Raw genomic sequence first — 23,061 nt, 5'->3', positions numbered from 1 at the left:
CATGTTCAAGATCACCTTTTTTTCTTACCTATTCCTAATATCAAAATTATCTTTTCCAGCTGGATGAAATTGTTGTAGTATACACAATAAAGTATTCTATTTAATTATAGTCCTTTTGTTTATATTGCAATTGGTTTTGTTTTGCTACAGAAGGAAAGTACAGTGTGGGTAAAAAGAAAGAGAATGATGGGAATGCTGCAGATTAAAGTAAAACTGCTTTTGCTTTTTTTGTGTGGTTTTTTTTTCAGATTTGGAGAGACTAGATGTTATTCCGTTCCACTTGTTGGTCAGACAGGTAAGGAAAGTTGAGTTTTGACTTTGTCTTTCGATGTTTTGCCAATAATCATAAGTCAAAGAACAGCTCAGGTAGTTTCTTGTTGGACTATGCGGTAAGTGCTATCCGATTTGAATGCCCATTAATGTGTTCTTAAACATAATGATCATGAGAGGAGTTTTATATATATATATATATATATATATATATATATATATATATATATATATATATATATATATATATATATATATATTATGTTACCAAGGAGTTTAAGCAAATTGCACTTGGTCTCTGTATTATGAACTGGAATCTGCCCTCTTCATTTCATTACGTACTGTAAAAGCTGTAAAGGGGAAAAAACTCAATGTGACAATTGAGTGTCCCTAAGAATGAATGCGTCGTTGGACTCTCTTAAACTCTAAATAAATATATATTTATATATATATATATACTATGTGCCATTCTGATTTCAGGCCCAGCTCTATGTGCAGCTGTTTCAGCACTTGACTGCGGCCTCTACGGTTCTTGTTTGGCCCAACCACAGAATAATGCCACGAAATGTGTGTGCCAGCCTGGCTATAATCCCCCTACGTGTGAGCCAGGTATAACAACAGCTATCCACCTCTTATACTGTTAACTTTTGCTTAAGCTTTTGACATTATCTTGCTTGCTTATTTTTTTTTCTTTTCTTGCTTGAGCTATGCATTTTGTTTTTATGAGTAAACAAGAAAAACCCCAGACCATAATAATCTTCAGGATTTTATTTTGTTGAGTTTTTCTGAAAGTTAATTTGTTTATAATCGTTTCAGGAAAAGTGCCCTCTACAACAGAAGACATTCTCACTGTTACTGAGATATATTATGTTTGCTGCAACAGCTTTACCTACAACAGCTTTGCCCACTACATCAGTGTTACCCACTACAACAACATTGCCAACTACAATAACAACTAGGAAAATCTAATTTATATTATAATGATAATGTTGATAGTATTAATAATCATTTAGAAAAAATAAAATGATTTCCATAAGTTTGTTTTCTCAGCTAGCTATGTGAAGCTGCTCTGCCCAATTATAAATTCACTATCAAATTCATTACTAAAGTTTTATTGTAAGAAAAGTTCTCAGATTATTTATCATGTGTGTACACGTTTTTTTTAAACAGATTTGAAAATATAGAAATAGTCTTTCCTTGTGAAAGTGTGTTCAGCACAATTTAAAGCATGTTGCTGATTTTTTTTTAAATTCATTGCTGTAGGCTGTCAACATTTAAGAAAAAATATATAAATAGTAAATACCAGTGCGGTGTAAAATGTGCGTAAAACTCTATTTGTGATAGACCCGTTCATGAAACCTTACCTAGATCTATACAACAAGTATATCAACTCAGGAAAACAGGTTGTACAAATTATAAAATGATTCAAAATAAAAGTTTTAGAACTATATATATAAAACAGAGAAAACTTTTGACCAAGATCCGAAAATGTCAAATATGTTAATGTGATTATTATTCTTTGTATGGGATCAGTCAAAGGTTTCTGTTGTTATTAAGTCTAATTAAGAATACGTTTTGTTATAATTGCTACATTTTCTGAAAAAGAAAAAAGCTCCAGATGCTCATTTTTATCTATTACACCGATGCTTACTCCCTCAAGCCTTTGGAGTAAGGTACCAATTATGGATAAATGCTCTCTAAATTTGCTTGGAGTTGAATGCGGTGACCTTTTTTCTTAGACTTCTGAGAAGTGTCATATTTACCAAAAGCAATACAATTGATTGCTTAACTATGGAAAGTTTGTGCTGTTACTAGTGTTAGTTTGACAATCTGAGCATGGGCAATTATCACTTACAAAGGCAAGAGAAAACATATTTCTCAACGCAGTGGTCAGATTTTGGATCTCTTTATAAAGTGCTACCTTTGTATAACTTTTTCTTGATGATCAAAAACTGATATTTTTTCCAGAAAGGGTAAAACATCTAATCTCAAATGTTTGGGTGTAGAGGCATTGCATCTGGACTGTTCACAGTTCTGTGTCAAATTTGTACTTATAACCTACTGTTTCTCAGATCTGTTGTCAGATCGTTTTCTAGTAAAAACAATATTCTAATCACTTTGCAGCTTTATATTCTGTAAAAATTGGTTCGATGGGGTTATAACAGAGGAAGTTTTGTCCCATTTTTTTTCCTTTGGTGGGTTTATAGTTATCAGCGTTTTGTAACTTGTGAAAACATGACTGCTCCTATTATCATGATTATTGACTTACTTTTAAGAGTCCTTATGAAACGAAGTCAAAGAGATAATAAAATAGTTTGCAACTCAAAATTTCAAAAAAAAATTTTAACCTGGGTGGTTTTTTTTTCTTCTTTTTTTTAAATATTCAAGTCTGACTCAATGACATAATGTCTATAATCGTATATTCTCAAATAATATCAGACATAATATCAAATTCTTTCAAGAAACAACAATAACATCCATTAGTAGTATTAGCAGTAGGCCTACAGGTTGGACCCCTATAACATATTGTACTTCTGAAAATTCCTGTGTCTCTGTTTTAAATTTGACATTATAAGCTTTGCCAACTTCTACAACTGCTGTTCCCACAGCAACAGCTTTGTCCACAACAACAGCCGTACCAACTACAACTGCAGCTGTTTCAACCACAACAGCTATACACACAACTACAACAACTTCACCCACTACAACAGGTGTGCCTACAACAGCTTTGCTCACTACAACAGATGTGCCCACTACAACAGATGTACCCACTACAACAACTTTAGCCACTACAACAACTTTATTTACTACAACAACTTTATTTACTACAACAAATGTGCCCACTACAACAACTTTACCCACTACAACAGATGTACAAACCACAACAATGTTACCCACTACAACAGATGTGCCCACTACAACAACTTTACCCACTACAACAGATGTGCCCACTACAACAACTTTACCCACTACAACAGATGTGCCCACTACAACAACTTTGCCCACTTCAACAAATGTGCCCACTACAACAACTTTACCAACTACTTTACCCACTACAACAAATTTACCCACTACCACAAATGTGCCCACTACAACAAATTTACCCACTACCACAGATGTGCCCACTACAACAACTTTACCCACTACCACAAATGTGCCCACTACAACAAATTTACCCACTACCACAGATGTGCCCACTACAACAACATTACCCACTACCACAAATGTGCCCACTACAACAAATTTACCCACTACCACAGATGTGCCCACTACAACAACTTTACCCACTACAACAACTTTACTAACTACAACAACTTTACCAACTACAACAGATGTGCTCACTACAACAACTTTACCAACTACAACAGATGTGCCCACCACAACAGATGTGCCCACATCAACAACTTTACCCACTACAACGACTTTACCCACTACCACAAATGTGCCCACTACAACAACTTTACCCACTACAACAGATGTACCCACTACAACAGATGTACAAACCACAACAATGTTACCCACTACAACAGATGTACCCACTACAACAACTTTACCCACTACAACAGATGTTCCCACTACAACAGAAGTGCCCACTACAACAACTTTACCAACTACAACAGATATGCCCACTACAACAGATGTACCCACTACAACAACTTTGTCCACTACAACAGAAGTGCCCACTACAACAACTTTACCCACTACAACAGAAGTGCCCACTACAACAACTTTACCAACTACAACAGATATGCCCACTACAACAGATGTACCCACTACAACAACTTTACCCACTACAACAGAAGTGCCCACTACAACTTTACCAACTACAACAGATTTGCCCACCACAACAACTTTACCCACTACAACAACTTTACCCACTACAACAGATGTGCTCACTACAACAACTTTACCAACTACAACAAATGTGCCCACCACAACAGATGTGCCCACATCAACAACTTTACCCACTACAACAACTTTACCAACTACAACAACTTTACCAACTACAACAGATGTGCTCACGACAACAACTTTACCCACTACAACAGATGTGCCCACGACAACAACTTTACCCACTACAACAGATGTGCCCACTACAACAGATGTGCCCACTACAACTACTTTACCAACTACAACAACTTTACCAACTACAACAGAAGTGCCCACAACAACAACTTTACCAACTACAACAGATGTGCCCACGACAACAACTTTACTCACTACATCAACTTTGCCCACTACAACAGAAGTGCCCACAACAACAACTTTACCAACTACAACAGATGTGCCCACGACAACAACTTTACCCAATACAACAACTTTACCCACTACAACAGATGTGCCCACTACAACCGATGTGCCCACTACAACAGATTTACCCACGACAACAGATGTGCCCAATACAAGAGATTTATCCACTACAACAACTTTACCCGCTACAACAACCAATGTGCCCACAACAATAACTTTGCCCACTACAACAGATGTGCCCACTACAACAACGTTAACCACAACAACAGATTTGCCCACTACAACAACGTTAACCACAACAACAGATGTGCCCACTACAACAGAACAACTCTCTACAACAGCAGTTTTACCCACCACGACAACTTTTCCCACAACAACAGATTTACCCGCTACAACAGATGTGCCCTCTACAACAACGTCAACAACAACAACAGATGTGCCCACTACAATAGATGTGTCCACAACAACAACTGTACCAGCTACAACGACAGATGTGCCCACTACAGCAACTTTACCGACAACAACAGATGTGCCCACAACAACAGCTTTGCCGTCTACAACAGATGAACCCACTCCAACAGCAAACTCCGCACTTACTACAACAATGTTGTCCTCTACAAATTCATTCACTAGCACGTCAAAAAGTTTTCCCTCTACAAGCCACACAGTCAGTGGATTAACCATCACAGTTGACTCTAGCACTGGAATTGCAAACGGTAGGCTTGTTTGGATGGGTTTTTTGGTAGTTTAATGTAAGTAAATCATTCAGATCTTTCAGTAGGTCTACTTATGTGGTATTAACGTGAAATTGAACGTTGGAGTCTTTTACCATGCATTATATATAATTTCAACCGTAAATATTTCAGTGAAGCCATCTATTATTAAGAACATTTCCAGAGTTTGAGGATAATCCAAGATAGAGCCAAAGGGGCAAAGTTAGCTGTGTGTACTAGTGCTAATGGCCATTTCCATTTTTGAATGTTTAAAAAGGTCTTGTTTTAATCCGACTCGTAAAGTTTGAATGCTACTTTTTATTACTGTGCCTCTGTGCAAAGAACCAAAGTAATTTGTCTCTTAAATTTACAGCTTTCCATTCAAAAGCATCTCGTGCTCCCTTTAGACAGCATCAAAACTAAATAATTCACGCACATCAAAACATAATATTTTCTTTTCAATGAAATGTTAGAGGAAGGGAAAGGTTAGTGAAACATGGAAGAAGACTTTATTAAAGGCAAGATGCAAAGCAAAAGAATCCCCAGTACTCAGTGTTGGTTAATGTTCTTTGCTCAGAGCCAAGTATCTTGTTAAGTAACTGACAAGAACAATAACATTGTATTTGCATTACACACTTTGCTCTGCGGTTTAAAAAACTGCTTTAAAAAAAAGCCAAAAACATGGAAGCTTGAACATACAAATAGGGCCTATGTATTTATACATGCATCTTTATTGACAAGATGTTGTAAGTGTCTTATTTGGACATATTTATACTTTGGAGTGTTCTGTTTATTAATTTCAGATTCACATGTTGTAAGTTGTTGGTAAGGAGATTTTACTTTCATATTTTCTTATTTTGGCTTATTAATTTGGCTACCTATGAAGCATATAATTAAAGCTGAATGTGTTTGACTTTGAGAAGCTTATTGGTGAGGCTTTCAGTTTGCTTGTTCTGTTCTCCATAAATAGCAAAATCTACTTTTAAGCTTCAATTTCCTATTTCTATGTGCTATTTGTGTGTGTATTATTTTTTGGACCTTTTACTATCTCAGTCTTATTGCTGAACGCTGCAGTTAGATCTGAGAAAAAGTTCTAAATATAATACGTTCTACAGTCTTCAAGTGCCTATCGTTTTTGCTTGGCTTTTTTGCATTACACTTATTCCATTCTGCACATGCTTGTGTCTTTTTACTGTTGAGTTTTATCTGTTCTATGGGGACAACGTTTGAATTTTTGGTCTTCTTTTTGGATGGATTTGGAGGGGTGAGGGTTAAGTTTCACTTTCAAAAATATTTATATAACCTTATTTATTTATTAGACGAAAGTTCCAAGACTTGCACTACAGACCAAAGACATATTGTCGGAATGGTGTGTTCCAGATGATTATCATTTGTGTCTGGACGCGGTGGAATCAGGCGGTGGTCAATTTTTGGAAATACGGAGTTATTGGTAAAGTCTATTCAGTTGCCTTGCTTTTGGTGAAGAAAAAAAATACCAATCAATTTTTAAAACAAGTCGAGATAGCTGCGGTGAAGGAGGTTGGGGTCACCTAGTGTCCCATGTAAAATTACTAACAAAATAGTCAACAAAGCTTGAGTGTCCTAGGAAACTGCAACTTTACATTTTGTTAGGTTTTTTATATATTCATGGCTGGTGCCTCTATAAATAAATCATTGATGGTTAGGTTTTTTGTCCAGGTTTTTCAGTAAAATCTCACTCAGAAATGTGTTTTTAAATGGACTTGAAAGGTGTTGAACACAAAAAAATGAAAATTCATTAAGAATTACTCAACGGGCGGGAAAACGTCAGTTTCTCTGATTTCATTATTTTGACAAGCGCCTTATTTCACCACGATCCCACACATTTTTTTATGAAAGTTGTTACAAAAGCTTGTGGACCTATCTATGCTAAATATGTCTCTTATGGACCTAACGTATCAGATCTTGTATTTCACAATGTCAACTCATGTATAGCAGCATATCAATTCATTTTAGGACTTAAATGTGTATAGTCAAAATTAGGAAAACAATATTTTGGAGTTACAGACTCAACAAGCACTTGATCAAAATGAAAGTATTGTTGAACCTGTCCAAAATAATCTACCATTGTCGAAGAGAAAAATGGTCATCTTAGACATGTGATCCTCTTGGGCAGTGTCATGATAATTAATAGAAAGCTTGCAAGGATAAGTGGGAAGTTGTCGTTTGTACAAGCTGTCTTTGACAGGTGATCATAACAGTAGGTTCAACTGTATTGAGTAAACATAATGTATTAAGACTCATATTATTGGGATTTTTGTCTTTTAGTGTCTCGACTTGGACAGTGCTATGACAGAGACCTTTGGGTAAGTACCAATTCAGTCTCCAGCGATTTTTCAACTTCATATATAATTATTTTGACAGGTATGAACATACTTCAAGCACATGACACTAGTAAAAATTTTAACTATGAACTTGACTTGTCATTTCAACAGCTCAATTGTGAGTCAATATGTTTTTACTGAAAGTTAAAAATAAAGTACAATTCTAGTTCATGAATTTTAAGTAGATGTGACAAGCATATATCACGACTTATGCCAATAAATTGTGTTGACTTACACCCCTGTGCTTTACTCACAACAACGTTGCTTTCTACAACAGGTCACCTCAGAAATGTTCAGAGAATTTTTGCTTTTCTGAACGTTTTCAAACATCTGAGTTTGATTTTGAAACACAGCAGGCTACTCATCTTGCAACATATGTACGGCAGGATTTTTTATTGTTAAGTTGCAACTAAAGTCTGCCTATGCACTACAGTACATGATATTGTTAATTGAATTTTCTACGAGGAGATTTTGTTCTGAGAATACTGCACTCCCCTTATTAAGTTGAGTTGTACCGGTATAGTAGTTTACAGCAAGTCGGAGTTGTAACGACCATAATTTTACACTACACAAGGCACAGATTAGAACAATTGAAGCACTGAATAGAAATAGGAGTAGGTCCTACCGATACGGCCTCCGGTAGCTGGCTTAACTCTTTTTCAGTATGCTCATATTTTGATCCGATTGGGTTGGGGGGGGGGTTGACTTAAAGACTTTAACTCTGATAGGTACATGTATATTCCCTCAATGAGATCAAATTTGTCCATTCTCACAACCTTCAAAAAGATATGTAGTAGAAGAGTTTATCCTAAAGGCATTTTTGTGCTGATTTTTGTGTGTCTTGTAGCGTAAAGCCTTCAGAGAGGGCAAAGTGCGCTGCACCTGTAGAGATCTTGTGACGGGTCAAGTGAAGACAGTGGTGAGACCACGTGTGCCCAGTGAGAGACTGTGGAAGAGTGCTGGAATTGGTGCCGGAACCTCAACCTCTGCCCTGCTTCTGGGGGTGCTTCTCTATCAGATTATCACAAGGTGTAAAAACAGGTGAGATCTTTTGACTGACGCTTACAGTTACATTTAAATGGTATCAGGTGGATGGTCTTATAGTCAGGTATTTTGAGTTGGACTCTAGCTAAGCTGGTTTTGATGTTGTGTAGTGTAATGAAAAAAATTCTCAAGAGGATATTTCCTCCCTCTACCCACTAGTCCCTGTTATTTAGCGTGTATAGATTCATGCCTGCGTAATTCTTTCTTGCTTTATACCCCATTCTATTCTAATCCTTTGGAAGGAAGGCTGCTTTGAAACTGCCTATGTGGACCAACGAGAGATGTGTGGGATACTACATCCTGAAAGAAAGGAAGAGAAACTCTCTCTATATATATACATGTTTTTAATAGTAGAGGGTTTTACGGCGCTCGCAACTGCATAAGGTCATAAGAGTGCCCTCTATACAAATATACATCGCTAGCCGCATGATTCGACCGCCTAAGTGACAAAATGTTTGAAAATCACTTTTTGATCCCTTTATGTAAAGATGTAAAAATCCCGAGTTTGAAAGATTACTGCAAAGTGTTTTATTTTCAATCCTTCAGTAACTCAATCGGCCATATCACACCGGTCCCCAATTTCCACGTGATTCAACCGCCCAAGTGCCAGTTTCGCAGCCCGGTGGCGAATAGGCGGTTGAATCACGCAAATTCAGCGGCTTGTTCAGGAGTTCACCTGCCGTGTAGGTGGCGCGACCAACACGACTGAGGCCTTTGTCAAAAACAGACAAAAGGTAACTTCAAAACAAAGTGTTGCCTTTGCTAACTTCGACTCAGATTGAACCCTGTCGATAGCCAGAAGATTTTGTCAAGGCGGTTTGCGTAATCTATCACTAGGTTTAGTAGTGTGGTTGAGAAAGGGCAAGATGGCATCAGAGGATAATAATTATGTTGATACTGACTAGACCAAGTCGGTAAATTGTGGCAAAAGCTACTGACGAATGATTTTTTTAAAAGTCTATGATCGACACTAAGGGGCGCTTATTTCACATTCGGTACAACTTTTGGAAAATATTTTTATCACGACTTTTTGCGTTTCTTAATTTACTTTAAGTATGCGCCCCTTGCAGTGTCTGTCATGTACCATTCTTGAATCATTGATTAGTTCATCAGTGCCGGGAAGACGATACTTAATTTGTCACTCAAAAAAAAAAAAAAAGAAAGCAGCTCATAAACAAATTTACCCCGAAAATTCTCTCTTCAACAAACCTTCAACTTCAACTCTCCAGCTCTACACTTCAATTTTAAACAAATCTCATACATTCTACTTGTGTGCAAAACAATGAGTTTGTGTACAAGATTCCTCACACAATGGTTATTCATGGCTGTTGCAAAGACAGTTTACATGACTTGGAGATGGGAGCTCTACGATTGTCAAAATACCAGAGAGCAGAAGAGGACAAGCAATTTTGTTATACGATAAAGAATTCTTCGACAAACTTGATGAAACTGCTTTCCCATTACTACAGACAGAATACAGGCAAAATCTATCTTGACTAACACTTTCAAAGTCTGAGAAGCCTTTATAGAGAGTACCAAAGAAAACAGAAAGAGTCACCTGACATTGTCCCAGATGACTTTCGAAAGGTCTTCAAAAAGAGCAACCTGTTGTTGTATGTATGTTGAAAGGATCAAATTGAATTATGCAGGGTAGGAGAGAGAATCTAACAGGAAGCTTGCACAAAACCCAGAGGATGGGACCAGATTATGTCGAACGTGCGTGGACTTGGAAGCGGATTTGTCAGTATGGCGTTGAATGCAGTATATACTTATAATAGACATAGATACCAGTCTTCAAATGCGATGCTATGGAGAAGAAAAGGTAATCAGAAGTGATATAAAATGTTTTGCCAGCGAAAGGAACTCAAACTGAAATTCATTCAGAACGTGTTCTTTTTTTTAAATTATTTTGGTAAAGATGTAACAAGCAAAGATCAGGTTTACTGACAGAGTAGGCCTAGCATGTTCAAAGGTGTTCAAATCTTGAAGATGATCTCAGCTGTTGGCACCCCCAGGAGATGACAGAAAAGAACATTGCCAGTGTTGACGCTTTGATTCATGAGAACAGGCAACTAAAAATGAGTGTTTTCCCAAAGACATGTTTATAGAAAAGTGCAGGATGTGCTTGTATACTGTAAAGTTTTGGCTCTCTGAGTGTCAAAACAACTGATAAGGAGATCACAAAGTGCAACGCATGGAGGCTTGTCTCAGGCATTTCTCGAACTGTACAGTGATGGCACTGATTGCCAAATGGGACCTGATGGGGATGATATGGGACTGTTGGTGATGTCACTTAACCAGGTGGGGATTTTCTTGACATTTTGATAACAGAAGACGAAACATGAGTGCGTCACACACTCCTGGAGACGAAGATGGATTATCTGCCCTGGAAACAACTCTCATCATAGACACCCAAAAAGTTTTAGGGTTGAATAATCTTCAAGGAAATTCATTGCCACCATCTTCTGGAATGCAAAGAGTGTTTTGTTTTTGAAAATTCTACAACCTTGCCAAACTTTTAATACAACTAGGTATTGTGAAACACCGAGCAAATTAAAAGAAGCCTTTCTTTGAAAAAGATCTGGCAGCCTGAGGGAGGGCATCATTGTGCAGCATGAAATTGCCACACCGCATAAAGCAAAACTGACAAAGGAGATACAATTAGGAGGTTTTACTACATCCCCCACGTTTTCTGTCAGGACAAAGCTTCAGAGAGGAAAAAGATCTCATTGAAAATGTGAAAAGTGGTTACAATCTCTTGATGAAGGATTTTTTAAAATTTTAAGTAAGAGTTTTACGGCACTTGCAACACAATAAGTCATATATAAGTGCCGAAGATTAGAGGCGTTACAAGAGTGTAACAAACACAAAAAAGAAGGAGGAGAGAATAGGACTAGAGATGTTTGATGGGAAAGAAGGAGAAAACCACATTAAAGCACCCTAACCACCCAGGATGAACGTTTCTTGAGGGAGGGTGTAATATTTGTATATATACACAGTCGAACCTGCCTCAACTGAAACCTGTGTAAGACGGAAACCTGTCAGAATGGAATATCTCCGCTCCCCCTTTGATAAATTCTCTATAATTACCTATTTGAAACAGAAACTATGTCCAACACGAAAACGGAAAGAGAAATTCCTCCCCTTCAGACGATTTTTATCTAAAAGGAAAATGCTTTGTCCACTCAGCCCTGATTTGAAACAGAACTATCAAGTTTGGTTCCCATGCTGTTGGTGGCCATGCTGCCAGACGAGGAAAGGGAGTAGGGGTGCAGTTTGAGGATAGATGTTACCGTATCCATGTGAGTCCCTTGCGGTGTAGATGGTCAGAGTGGTGTGGGTATGAAAGCTGAGAAAAGAGTTCCTCGAATCGTTGTTACAAGCACGGGAGAGGTGGGATTGGTTGTCTGTGGTTATTAGTAATAATACACCAATGGGTGGGGCTGAGGATGGAAGCAAAGGATTTGTTAAATTGTTTCTGTTAGTCTGAAGTTTTGACCTTTGCTTGCTGTGGTTATTAGTAATAATACACCAATGGGTGGGGCTGAGGATGGAAGCAAAGGATTTGTTAAATTGTTTCTGTTAGTCTGAAGTTTTGACCTTTGCTTGCTGTGGTTATTAGTAATAATACACCAATGGGTGGGGCTGAGGATGGAAGCAAAGGATTTGTTAAATTGTTTCTGTTAGTCTGAAGTTTTGACCTTTGCTTGCTGTGGTTATTAGTAATAATACACCAATGGGTGGGGCTGAGGATGGAAGCAAAGGATTTCTTAAATTTTTTCATCTCCCTCTAAATTCCCTTGTTTAAGACAGAATTTCTTTCTTGCTGCCTTGCTATTCCGTCTTACACAGGTATGACTGTATATGTCCGCTTTTAAGCACAAGGGGGCTATCCCGAAAAATGCTGTTTTGAGAAAATCGAAGGTAAAGTTTTAGGTCACTTGTTTAGTTTCTTTAAAAGACAAGGACAGTTTTCTCTATAACCAAACAAATATACACACCAATGAAACCAAACTTCTCCTATATGTAGGGCAATGCCCACTTTTGGTGTACGTCAAGATTTTGGAAACCCCCGAAATCTGGGTTAGCCTGCTTGTCCTTAAAAGCGACCATTATATATGTATATATATATATATATATATATATATATATATATATATATATATATATATATATATATATATATATATATATATAATATATATATATATATATATTTTATATATATATATATATATATATATATATATATTATGAACATCCGTGTTTCATTGTGCAGTTCTAGCAAAATACTTCAATCTTCATGAGGGTTATATTGAGAAATAGGTAAATAGCATCAGTATTTTGTGCTGAAATTTCATAGAGATTATAAAATTTCCAAGTTATGACCATGTTCACCATAATTTCAGGACAGCCCTTGTTTTTTTTTACATATGTAATACAACGGCCAACTAGGCTTACCGCTCTAGTCAGGTTTGGCTTGAGTAAACAAGCTGATAGTAAACTACAATAACTCCCACATCCTCACATTCCATGATGATTATAACACACAACATAGCTGCAGCCCTGGATTTTGACCACTAGGTCGAGCAACTAAAAAATTGGGACGGGGGAGGGGGGAGTTCCCAACTTTACTTTTACTGATAACCCTTTTTGTCCAACGTAGTAAATCTCTATGAAGTTTTGGGTTTGAATTTTCTACACTTCTGGCTTCATTGTCAAGATGATTTATTTATGTATGTATGTCAATGTTACAAAAGGTTTCCTATGTCTAAACTGAAGTTAAATTATATCCCGCTTACTTGCAGAAATAAAAGGGCAAAAGCTAGACAAGCTCATGATTACCTTTTTCAAGACCAGAAAGATGGTCAACAGCGTCCACTTCCTATGGAAAAAGATGGCAAGCCGCGCGAAAGTTCTCCCTGGAAAGTTCTCAGCTGCTTCCACTGTGGAGATGTCATGCTACATGTGAAAGACCCAAAATGAGTTGTCTCATAATGACGTCTTTGACTGATCCTCATACAGCGAGGATTAAACAGATTAAATATTCGTTGGACTTCTCTTTGAATTGAATGCCTCTATGTTTGTTACTTACCTAATTGTAGTCTTAAGAGACTTTTCATTCCATTTTCAAAATATCCAACAGAAAAGAAGGAAATGTTCATTTGTAGTTAGTTTCCCCGGTTCAGTGAATTAAAACTTTGAGACTTGATTTTTTCAGTTTTGAGTTGTTTTCATGGTGTTATTGACACTTGTGTTTACCATCTGAGTTATTAAAGGATACAACCATCATCAGTCTGATCACAAGTGAGCATTGCAAGTATTTCCCAAATTCAGAAGCAAGAGGCTTAGTAGAGACAAAGTGACTGTGCAATGTGCTCTCATGAACAATACCAATGAGATGAGTTTTTATTCTGACCTAATCTGGCTTGTTACTGGACTTTTTTAATGCAATATTATACCACCCTCTCTGATTATACTTATTAGTTGGTTACTAGTCCCTAAATATCTATGGTGAGAAAGACCTGAGGGAAAAGTCATAAGTTCCTTCCTGTTGTTCTTGGAGAAACCAGAAACGTTTGCCTTGCATGATAAACACTGTGACCCTAGGCCAACTGACCTTTGCTTGCAGAAAGCAACACGATTAATTTTTCTTCTACATGTAATTGTAAAGGCATCTGACCTCAGTCAAACAGTGGGTTATATGTGTATACAGTGGAATCCTGTTATAACGAGAGGTAGAGGACTGGTGCGAAATATCCATTATAGCAGGATTCTCGTTATAAGGGATTCAGTATTAAATTCAAGGTGAATAATAAAGTAGGACTGATCCATGAGTTTGGTGTTCTGTTTATTTCCTTTTGTTTACTCCCCTGATAATGATTTTATTGATCATGACTTCTAGGTCTTGCCTGATCAAAAATCGAATCAGGTTTCTTTTTTCTAGCGCTAGCGATGTTGACAGCTGGGCGTTGATGATCAGAAAGAAAGGGCTCTGGGCTAACTCGCGTGCTGTGTTGTCCCCCACTCCACCACACCCTGTGGTGCGTTCCGTCTGGGTACACACCACACCCTGCCTATGTCACACATTCGCTCCATCCATCACAGCATTGTGACTCTCCATCCCCTCATCGGAGAAGTGAGAGGCATGGGATTGGTAGGCCTAGGCCTAGATAATCTAGACTAGGCCGGCCTATCACACGATGCGTTCTGCTTGTCTGCGCATGCCACACCCTCCCCACTCATTCGCTCCAGCCTTCATTGTTGGCACACATGGGCTCTCCCATTTCTTAGTTCCGCTAGATCACCAACAAGTTTCTCAACTGGCGAGGTTTTACATCGTAATTATGTATAACCGGCCTATGCGCTGTACACAGCGGCAGCAATATTCTGCTATAACCGACTTGCGTGTTTGTCTGATTGCGCTATAGCAGTATTTTATTTACAAAGAAAAAGAAGGGAAAAAGTGGGGAATAGTGTCTTTATAACAGACTTCTCGTTATTTCAGGACTCGATATAGGTGGACTCCACTGTATTAGTTTAGTTTAGTAAGAGTTTTACGGCGCTCGCATCTGCATAAGGTTATGAGCGTGTGGAACACTAGTTGGTTGCGTTCACTACAATTCATAGCAGGGCTTGGTATGCTTTACTTTACTTTACTTTTCCGATCCAGCGGCCATCTGGGTTCGAGCCCTTCGGCCTGTCGATATGGCAACGGATTTACAAGTTTTTATCAGCTGTGTTTTGTCGCTGTATAAAGTATTTCCGATGTCTAGAGAGGCAGGTAGGTAGGTTCTATACAGGTCACTAAGTGCAGATAGACAGGTCGCTAAGTGCAAGGCAGGGTAACAGATGGTGTGATACTGTTTCATCCTGGCAGTCACACAGTAGACAGTCAGGTACTAGGTGGGGTATCCTTGCGAATCTTACTTACGTAGTAATTCAATGGGATGTGTTGTTTTGGCAGGTGAAAGATAGTGACTTGTTCTGTTCTACTCAGGGAGTTTAGTGCATCTTTTGAGTTTGGAGCAGTCATGTCTGCAAAAAACAGCTCTTCCAGTTTAGCCCAATGCCCATCAATTCAGCCACTGTTCTATGGTGTTAAATTTGATGATGTTCTTGGCTGTCTGTTGTGATACTGGGTGTTGAGATTGTGTTTGTGATGCTCCCTTCTCGGCAACGGTGTCTGCTCGGTCGTTTCCTGGGATGTTGCTGTGGCCAGGTGTCCACTGCAAAGTAAGGGCGACAGCGTAGGTCTGCATGAAGGTGTTAATTGTTTGAGCTACAGATAGGCAGGCTGGGCTTTGGAAATTCGTGTTTTCTAAAGCTTGGAGTTTGAATACTGATTTTCCGTCTGTGAAGATTACAGGCTTGGTTTAGATCAAATTTTTGATTAAAATGTAAAAAAAAAAATTGAAGTAAAATCTCAGTTTTAAATTAATAACACTTTAAATTTAAATAATCATTAAAATAACGCTATCTACAATTTTTATTGTAAAGGTCAATGGCCTTCATAAAATCGAGAATTCTGTTGGGATCAAAGACAGAGAACAGATCTTAGCATTTTTTTGCATCTAAAAATACTTCCCTCGGGTCTCTCCGAAGTCTGGACATTCTGTTAAACTGTTTTAAGATGTAGTGTAGGCCTATCTAATGGTGAAATCTGTGTCGCATCCTACACGGAACGGTTTCTCTTCTCTCTGAAGGGGGTATTTATGTGTCAAGGAGGTGTGTCCGGTGCGTAATCGAGTAAAAATGACTTCGTCTTTTCTGGAGAGGCGCGAAAGTTTTCAAGGACCCAATTTGGGCATGATGTTGTGGAGTTTGTTGTTAATTTGTTTCTCCCACTGTGTCTCCCACAGACTGGAGGTGTAGTTTTTGACTTAATTATTTATGTCAGTATGTGAGACAGCGTTTGTGACTGTGTTGTCGTTGATCTGAACAGAAAGGACGAGGATTCCTTTGCCAGGAGATCCACCTGCTCGTTTCCGCGGTTGTCCACATGGCTAGGTAGCCATGCGAACAGGATACTTTTCTTGGTTTCTGTCAAAGCGTGTATTTTTTGTTGTAACCTGACTATTTTTAGTTTTTATGTGTAAGAGTGTGTAGTTATAAGTGAGGTGATGCAAGACAGAGATTTGTTAGGGAAATTTTCCACGGAGTCCAGTGCCATGTCATGGCCTCAGCAGAGAAAATGGAGGCTTCGGAATGGAGTCTCCTCTGGTGTGTACTGTTTGAAGATAGGGCAGCAGCACCTACAACAGAGTCCGATTTGGAGCCATCTGTGAAGATTAGCTCCGCACCGGATATTTTTCTATAATAACTGTTTTGAATTATTCTTTAAAATGTTTTGGTGTTTTTGCTTGCTTTGTTGTGTGGGGCGAGCTTGTACGTCTACTTTTGCCTTGGTGAGGTCGGGGAAAAGGAATTGTTCGATGTCTTGTTTGGAAAAGTGAAGGCCTATGTTTTAGGACTACACCTATGACAATGACGCCGAAAGGCTTGATGAGTTTTTCCTTGTTTATGTGTTTGTGGTGTCTGGGTGTGTTCTGAAAATGTAGTCATGCGCTGGGTTCTCTGGTGTTGAGCTGTTTAATTGCGTATTGTAGTGAGAGTTGTGTGCGTCTGAGTCAACTGAGCGTAACTTATGGTATGTTTGCCTCGACCTCGAGGCTCTCCACTGGAAAAGTGCAGGAAGCCCCCAGGGCGAGATGGAATCCTTGGTTTTGTACTGGGTTTCACATTTTTAGGAAGTGGGCTTTTGCCGATTCATAGACTTGACAGCCTTGGTCAAGCCTGGATCGGACAAGGGAACACTTTAGGTGGAGGTGTTTTCACTCCGAATGAGATTTTTAAAAATTAAGCACCACGCACGAAGGTCTTTTATCTGTAGAATGAAAATAAGTTTCTTGTCAAATATAATTCCAAGGAAACGAGCCTGGTCCTCGACGGGAACCCTTTCCGTGAATAGTGTCACTTCCGGCTGCAGCACTGCAGCACATGTCTGCCTGATCGGCAGAAATGTACTGCAACCTTCTTTGACGGGGAAAACTTGAAACTGTTTTCATTTGTCCACTTTTCAAGTTTGTGCAGCTGCCTTTCCATAGATCTTAGTTTAGAATTTTTGGAACGGCAGAATATCAGGAAGTCATTAACGCATAACGAGCTATCTATGCTATTTTGGAGGGTCTGAACGATGGAAAGATGAGATGTAAAAGGATGCTTTCCTAGGGAACACGCTCCTGTTGGTAGGGATCTGAAATGCGTGCTTTGGATGCATTAAATAATAATAATTACCATAAATATAAGGATACACCTAAAACTTTAAGTTGAAAAGTACGCAAAATTAAGTCAGCCCAGCTAGAGAGGCGACAGGAACTGACCCCCGAGACCTCGATGTGATAAGGCATTAGACGGAGAACCCCCTGCTACAAAAATTCCGCTGATGGTGCGCCGTGCATAGCTTTGCCTAGGTGGTTAGGATTAGAGGACCTTAGTATGCCTACTACTTCCCTCTCTTCAGATGTTGACTCCCCAGATGTGCTCCAAAGGAGAGACATCATCAATACATTTGGAATCAAGGGAGGTGTATACATGAATACATGTACTTGTAAAGTCAAGGTTCTGGTGCACTCATAATATGGTGCAAAAAAAACCTTTTACCTAAGGAAATAATAACTTATAAACTAGCTCTTTATTCAAAGCTGAAGACAAACTGTGTCTCACCACTTTCATTAGTTTAGTACGAATTTTTTATGGCGCTTGAACTACTGCATATAAAGCTGTCCCCGTCGGAATATGCCCGCAGCCTCGTTTTTTCGCATAATTCTGCAACATTTACATAATTTTGGATTCCCCGCGTTTTTTCAGGGTTTTTTTTTTTCATTTTTCACGAAACATTTTTTAACGCCTCGCCATGTGACTAAAGGGAAGTAATCATTGTAATAAGTCTCAATTAAGTGATAAGTTGGTTATTTCCATTGTCAGAAGATCTTTTTTAATGGTTGTGGGTTAGGGATTTTGTTCTTCGAGTTTGAGCATGTTCAATTTTTCAACCCATTAAAAGTTGTTCTCTTATCTGCTGATGTTTCATGTTTGACAGGTGTCCCTGGTTTTAGTGATGTACCAGCATCAGTCAGAGGTCCAGATGTCTTTTTTTTTTCTTTTTTTTTTTTTTACATTTTTCTCTCCTCTAGATCTATAGATCAACAGCTGAAAGTTACAGAGATTATATATTTTTTGGTAGTTTTTTTTTCTGACAGATGTGTATTGTTTTCTTTCCAAATACACAACAAATTACTGATACTGATATGTTCTGTTTTCAAGTTTTCTGTGCATAAAACATGAACATTCTTGTTGAAAAAAACAGCAACACATGTCGCGAATGGCGTTACAGTAACTTGCATAATTTTGCATTTTTCTTGCATAATTTGGCCATCAAAATTTGCATAATTCTGCGGGGACAGATAAGGCCATATGAGCCCGCGAAACAGGTTGGTTGCATTCACAACAGTTCACTGCATGGTTTGATTTTTGTCAATATCTCTCTATAAAAATGTTAAAATGTTAAAAATTTGTGGTAAAAAAATTTCTTGGTTTAAAATAACATTTAAAATCTTAACATTATTCACAATTTACCGTAAAGGCCAATGACCTTATAAAATCAAGAATTCTGCTGGGATCAACGACAGAGAACAGATCTTGCAATTTTTAGCATTTAAAATATTTCCCTCAGGTCTCTCCAAAATGTGTCTAATGGTAAAATCTGAGTCCCATCTGACACAGAACGGTTTCTCATCTCCATGAAGGAGGTATTTGTGGGTCAGGGAAGTGTGTCCGATGTGTAATCGAGGAAAAAAATGACTTCGTCTCTTCGGGAGGGGCCTGATGGTTTTCGTTGACCAAATTTGGGCATGATTGATGTTGTGGCGTTTGTTGTTAATTTGTTTCTCTCAATGTGTCTCCCACAGACTGGAAGTCACACCACTTTGACTACAATTACCAACATTTAAAATTTCACTTTATCAGTGACATATTCATTACAAACAAAGAATACGATAGAATAAAAAGCCACAAATTTAATTGACAACTTTGTACATTTTTTCATTTTAATTTATCAATAGCACAAGAAAAACAAAAAGCATTAGAAATTTCAGCTTCACACCTCATTCTTCCTTAATAAAAGTAAAAGAATATACCAGACAGTTGTTTTTTTTAAATTTCATACTGGTATAGAAATAGAATGGTAAGCCTAAAAAAAAATACCAGGGCAATGTGTGCTGCACTTGGAGAAACAACAAGTATTCTTTTGTTTTAGTTCTGGCAAAACAAATATCACAACTCAAAAGTGTATGAAACAGGTAGGCTATACCAGTACAATTATCCTAGGTTTTGGGGTTTTTTAAAAATTAATTAGTCCCAAAGTAACAACATCAGTTCAAAACTTTTGAAATTAAGAAAAACTGCTCAAATCTGACCTGTTGCCCAGCTCCCAAATTCTGACATCTCAGTGCTACTACTTTTTGATGTTTGATAAAAATTACACAGGCATTATTGTCAACATTCATGCATGTCCACATAATCATTCCCATCATCAAGCATAACATGACAGATACAATAAAACTTCATACACCATTAACTTCCAGAAGTTGCTTACAAACTTAACATTCGTGTCCCATAAACGCAGTCCACTTGGGTCTCCTGTGTGATGTATTAGCAAACATACACCAGACTTACAAAATGAAGTCTAAAGAACTACCCTTGATGGGGGGGGGGGGGGGGCCAAATATGATATGAAGAGAAGAGTAAGTACAAACTGCTGGTCCATTTCTACCATTGTTTACAATAATTGTGTATCAAATCAGATTCTGTGTAGTCACTTCTCTCTTTTATCAATAAGCTGAAAACCTACAATGGCATCAAAGAGATGCAAGAGCACCTTAAGCATCCTATTCTGCAAGCAGGAATACATTAAAATCACAAATTGATTTCAGCAAGAGTCTTAAATAGTAGAAAAAAACCAAAAGCAATGACAACTCGGTCATCGTTCACAACTTAGTCATCATTCATACTTTCCAACACACAACGTCAAATGAAAGTCTAATGGCACTCAAACCACCCAAAAGCTTGACAATTTCAGCTGTCTGCTTTATAAAACTAATGAAGGACAGATAAACAGATTCTTGTCTCAGGTTATACGTGAAAAAAAATTATGATGCCTAATTCTTTTTGGTCTTCGTCTTGTGTTTAGTTTTAATAAGAGTTAAACAGCACTTGCATTACAATAAGGTATATAAGTGACGAAGATGTTGTAAGAGAGTAACAGACACAAAAAAGAAGGAAGAGAGACGACAGACGTTGGATAGGAAAAAGGAGCAAACCCCACCAGAGCACCCGCCAACCACCCACTACAGACACGAAAGTCAATAACAAACATCAATGGACAAAGTGACAACAGAGACAAGCTCAAAATGTATTTGACTTTTCATACTACAACATGCCAAAGTACTCTTAGACCATCAGTATGTGATGAATGTGTGAAGTTCTTTTATTTTCCACCTATTTAACCCTGGATGTGTGGCAGCCTTTTTTACAGGGCTGATCTACTTGAACTGGGAAGTGCACAAGCCCTATATAAAGGGCATAGACCCTGACCTTTTTTTCATTGGAAAATTTCAGTGTTCCTTGCATGAGCCATTGCCAAAACATGGGAAAAAAACACATACATCTCACATTAATGTGCATAAAACAGGGTGCATTAGTATTTATTCCTCCTGTTAAGAGCATGGGTGACAATGAATGGGATTTTTATTTCAAGACAAACCCTCACAGCCTTTTTGGCTAAGAGATTTCCAAGACCACAAGCTCCAGCGACGAGTCCTAGTAGTAGACACTGAAGGTTTTAGTCCTTTGGACAACTTCCGAGTTGTTTTTCCCCCAAACTGTCATCGTTCATGAAATAAACCAATACACAAAGAATCGCCTCCCCAAGTGATACCTACCAACTTTTGGAAGAAACATTCATTGGACACCTACCTACGCAGTTGAAGTGCGAGCTATAGATGGCAATGAGGATCAACGCAAAGCCAGCCATGGAGGACCACTGAAGCAGTTTCGGGCTTTTCGACAATAAGTCCAGTGACGCGATGCTACTTTCTACTTTCTCGCCATAAAATGTTACATTCTTTCAAATCTTTCCTTCACTTCCCCAGCAATGAGGAAAGAATACAGAGGGGCCAGCTATGTTACTTGCCTCTCTTCAAGCTCCAACCCCTCCTGAAATTGACGGAGGGCCTCTGTAATGCAGCTTATTATCTTGGTCAGCGCCTCAGCACTGACGAGCTCATGGCCCGTTTCAAAGGTCACTACCATTTTCTGCAATACATGCCTGACAAGCCAACGAAGCGAGGCTTGAAAATGTTAAATGTTTTGTCTTTGTGACGATAGCACCCGCTTTTGCCTCAAATTTATAATTTACACAGGCAAAGCCAACTTCGACGAGAGAGGGGACAAGTTTGTTGAGAGTGTGGTGAGCCACCTGATAGAGCAGTACCTGAATTCTGCCAACATGATGTACTGCAACAGCCTCTATTCTTCGCCGCAACCATTTCAATTTTTGTCTAATGGACAAAGTGACCCAGTGCAAGGGGAAAAATATGTAGAAAACGGAAAGAATTATACTGTGCAGGGTGGCTCAATGCAAAAGCAATCAAGAGAATACAGGGTCATTATGGGGGTGCAATAAGAAAACCATCTAGATCTAGGTAAGGTAGATTGGAGGGAATGAAAAAAGGAATAATGGCCATTCTACACCATCGTTGTCATTCTTTCACTAATCAACTGATTTGCATGAGATTCGGCATGCTGTTTCTTCTTTGAATGGGGCTGTGTATGTGCTTTGGAAACAGTGTTAGCTCTAAAACCATTTTTTTTGCCACCACCTGAAGGGTCAGATTTTTTGTCTCAAAATTCCTCCCTAAAATTTTTTTTTTTTTAAAGTAAAGCATAGATTCAAATGTCCCTGGCACATACTAGAAAGCAACCTGTTAGCATTGATATGATGCTATTTTGATGCAGTCTGTTGCTGAGTTTTTGTAGAATTTTGTAAATAGTGTGCCTTATGGCAACAACAAAAAAAGAAAAACATATACTTTAAAACAATTTTTTTTATACTGGCTTCACAAAGATGCAACAAAACAAATTATATCACTGTATAGCACAGCCTTTTAACTACTTTGTGTGCAAATTTGAAGACTGCAGCTTCGAAAATTAAATTTTTAATGAATTGTTTTCAAATGTAACCTTCTGTGCTCTGACCCTCCCCCCTCAAACTATATGACAGTGAGTCTGTTACCTTTTATCTGTGGATGACAAATGCCACGTGCATATTGGTCTGACTGCAGCCACAAAGCAAACACCTC

General features: G+C 38.3%; 1 protein-coding gene across 2 annotated transcripts in view; it reads left to right on the top strand.

Annotated features, from left to right (window-relative positions):
* The window catches only part of LOC101861137 (neurogenic locus notch homolog protein 3), a 53,043-nt gene extending 38,567 nt beyond the window's left edge, over positions 1 to 14,476 (top strand). For both annotated transcript variants that reach the window (XM_035970900.1, XM_013085030.2), the window contains exons 20-24: positions 249 to 295; positions 751 to 879; positions 7,542 to 7,579; positions 8,445 to 8,638; positions 13,450 to 14,476. In XM_035970900.1, coding sequence (XP_035826793.1) covers positions 249 to 295; positions 751 to 879; positions 7,542 to 7,579; positions 8,445 to 8,638; positions 13,450 to 13,627 — 586 coding nt within the window. In that variant the 3' untranslated portion in view covers positions 13,628 to 14,476. The remainder of the gene's footprint in view (positions 1 to 248; positions 296 to 750; positions 880 to 7,541; positions 7,580 to 8,444; positions 8,639 to 13,449) is intronic.
* The last annotated feature ends 8,585 nt before the right edge of the window (positions 14,477 to 23,061 follow it).

This window comes from Aplysia californica, unplaced genomic scaffold (assembly GCF_000002075.1).
Source record: "Aplysia californica isolate F4 #8 unplaced genomic scaffold, AplCal3.0 scaffold00336, whole genome shotgun sequence".
Classification (NCBI taxonomy): Eukaryota; Metazoa; Mollusca; class Gastropoda; order Aplysiida; family Aplysiidae; genus Aplysia; species Aplysia californica.
This window is presented reverse-complemented; position numbering and strand designations above follow the sequence as displayed.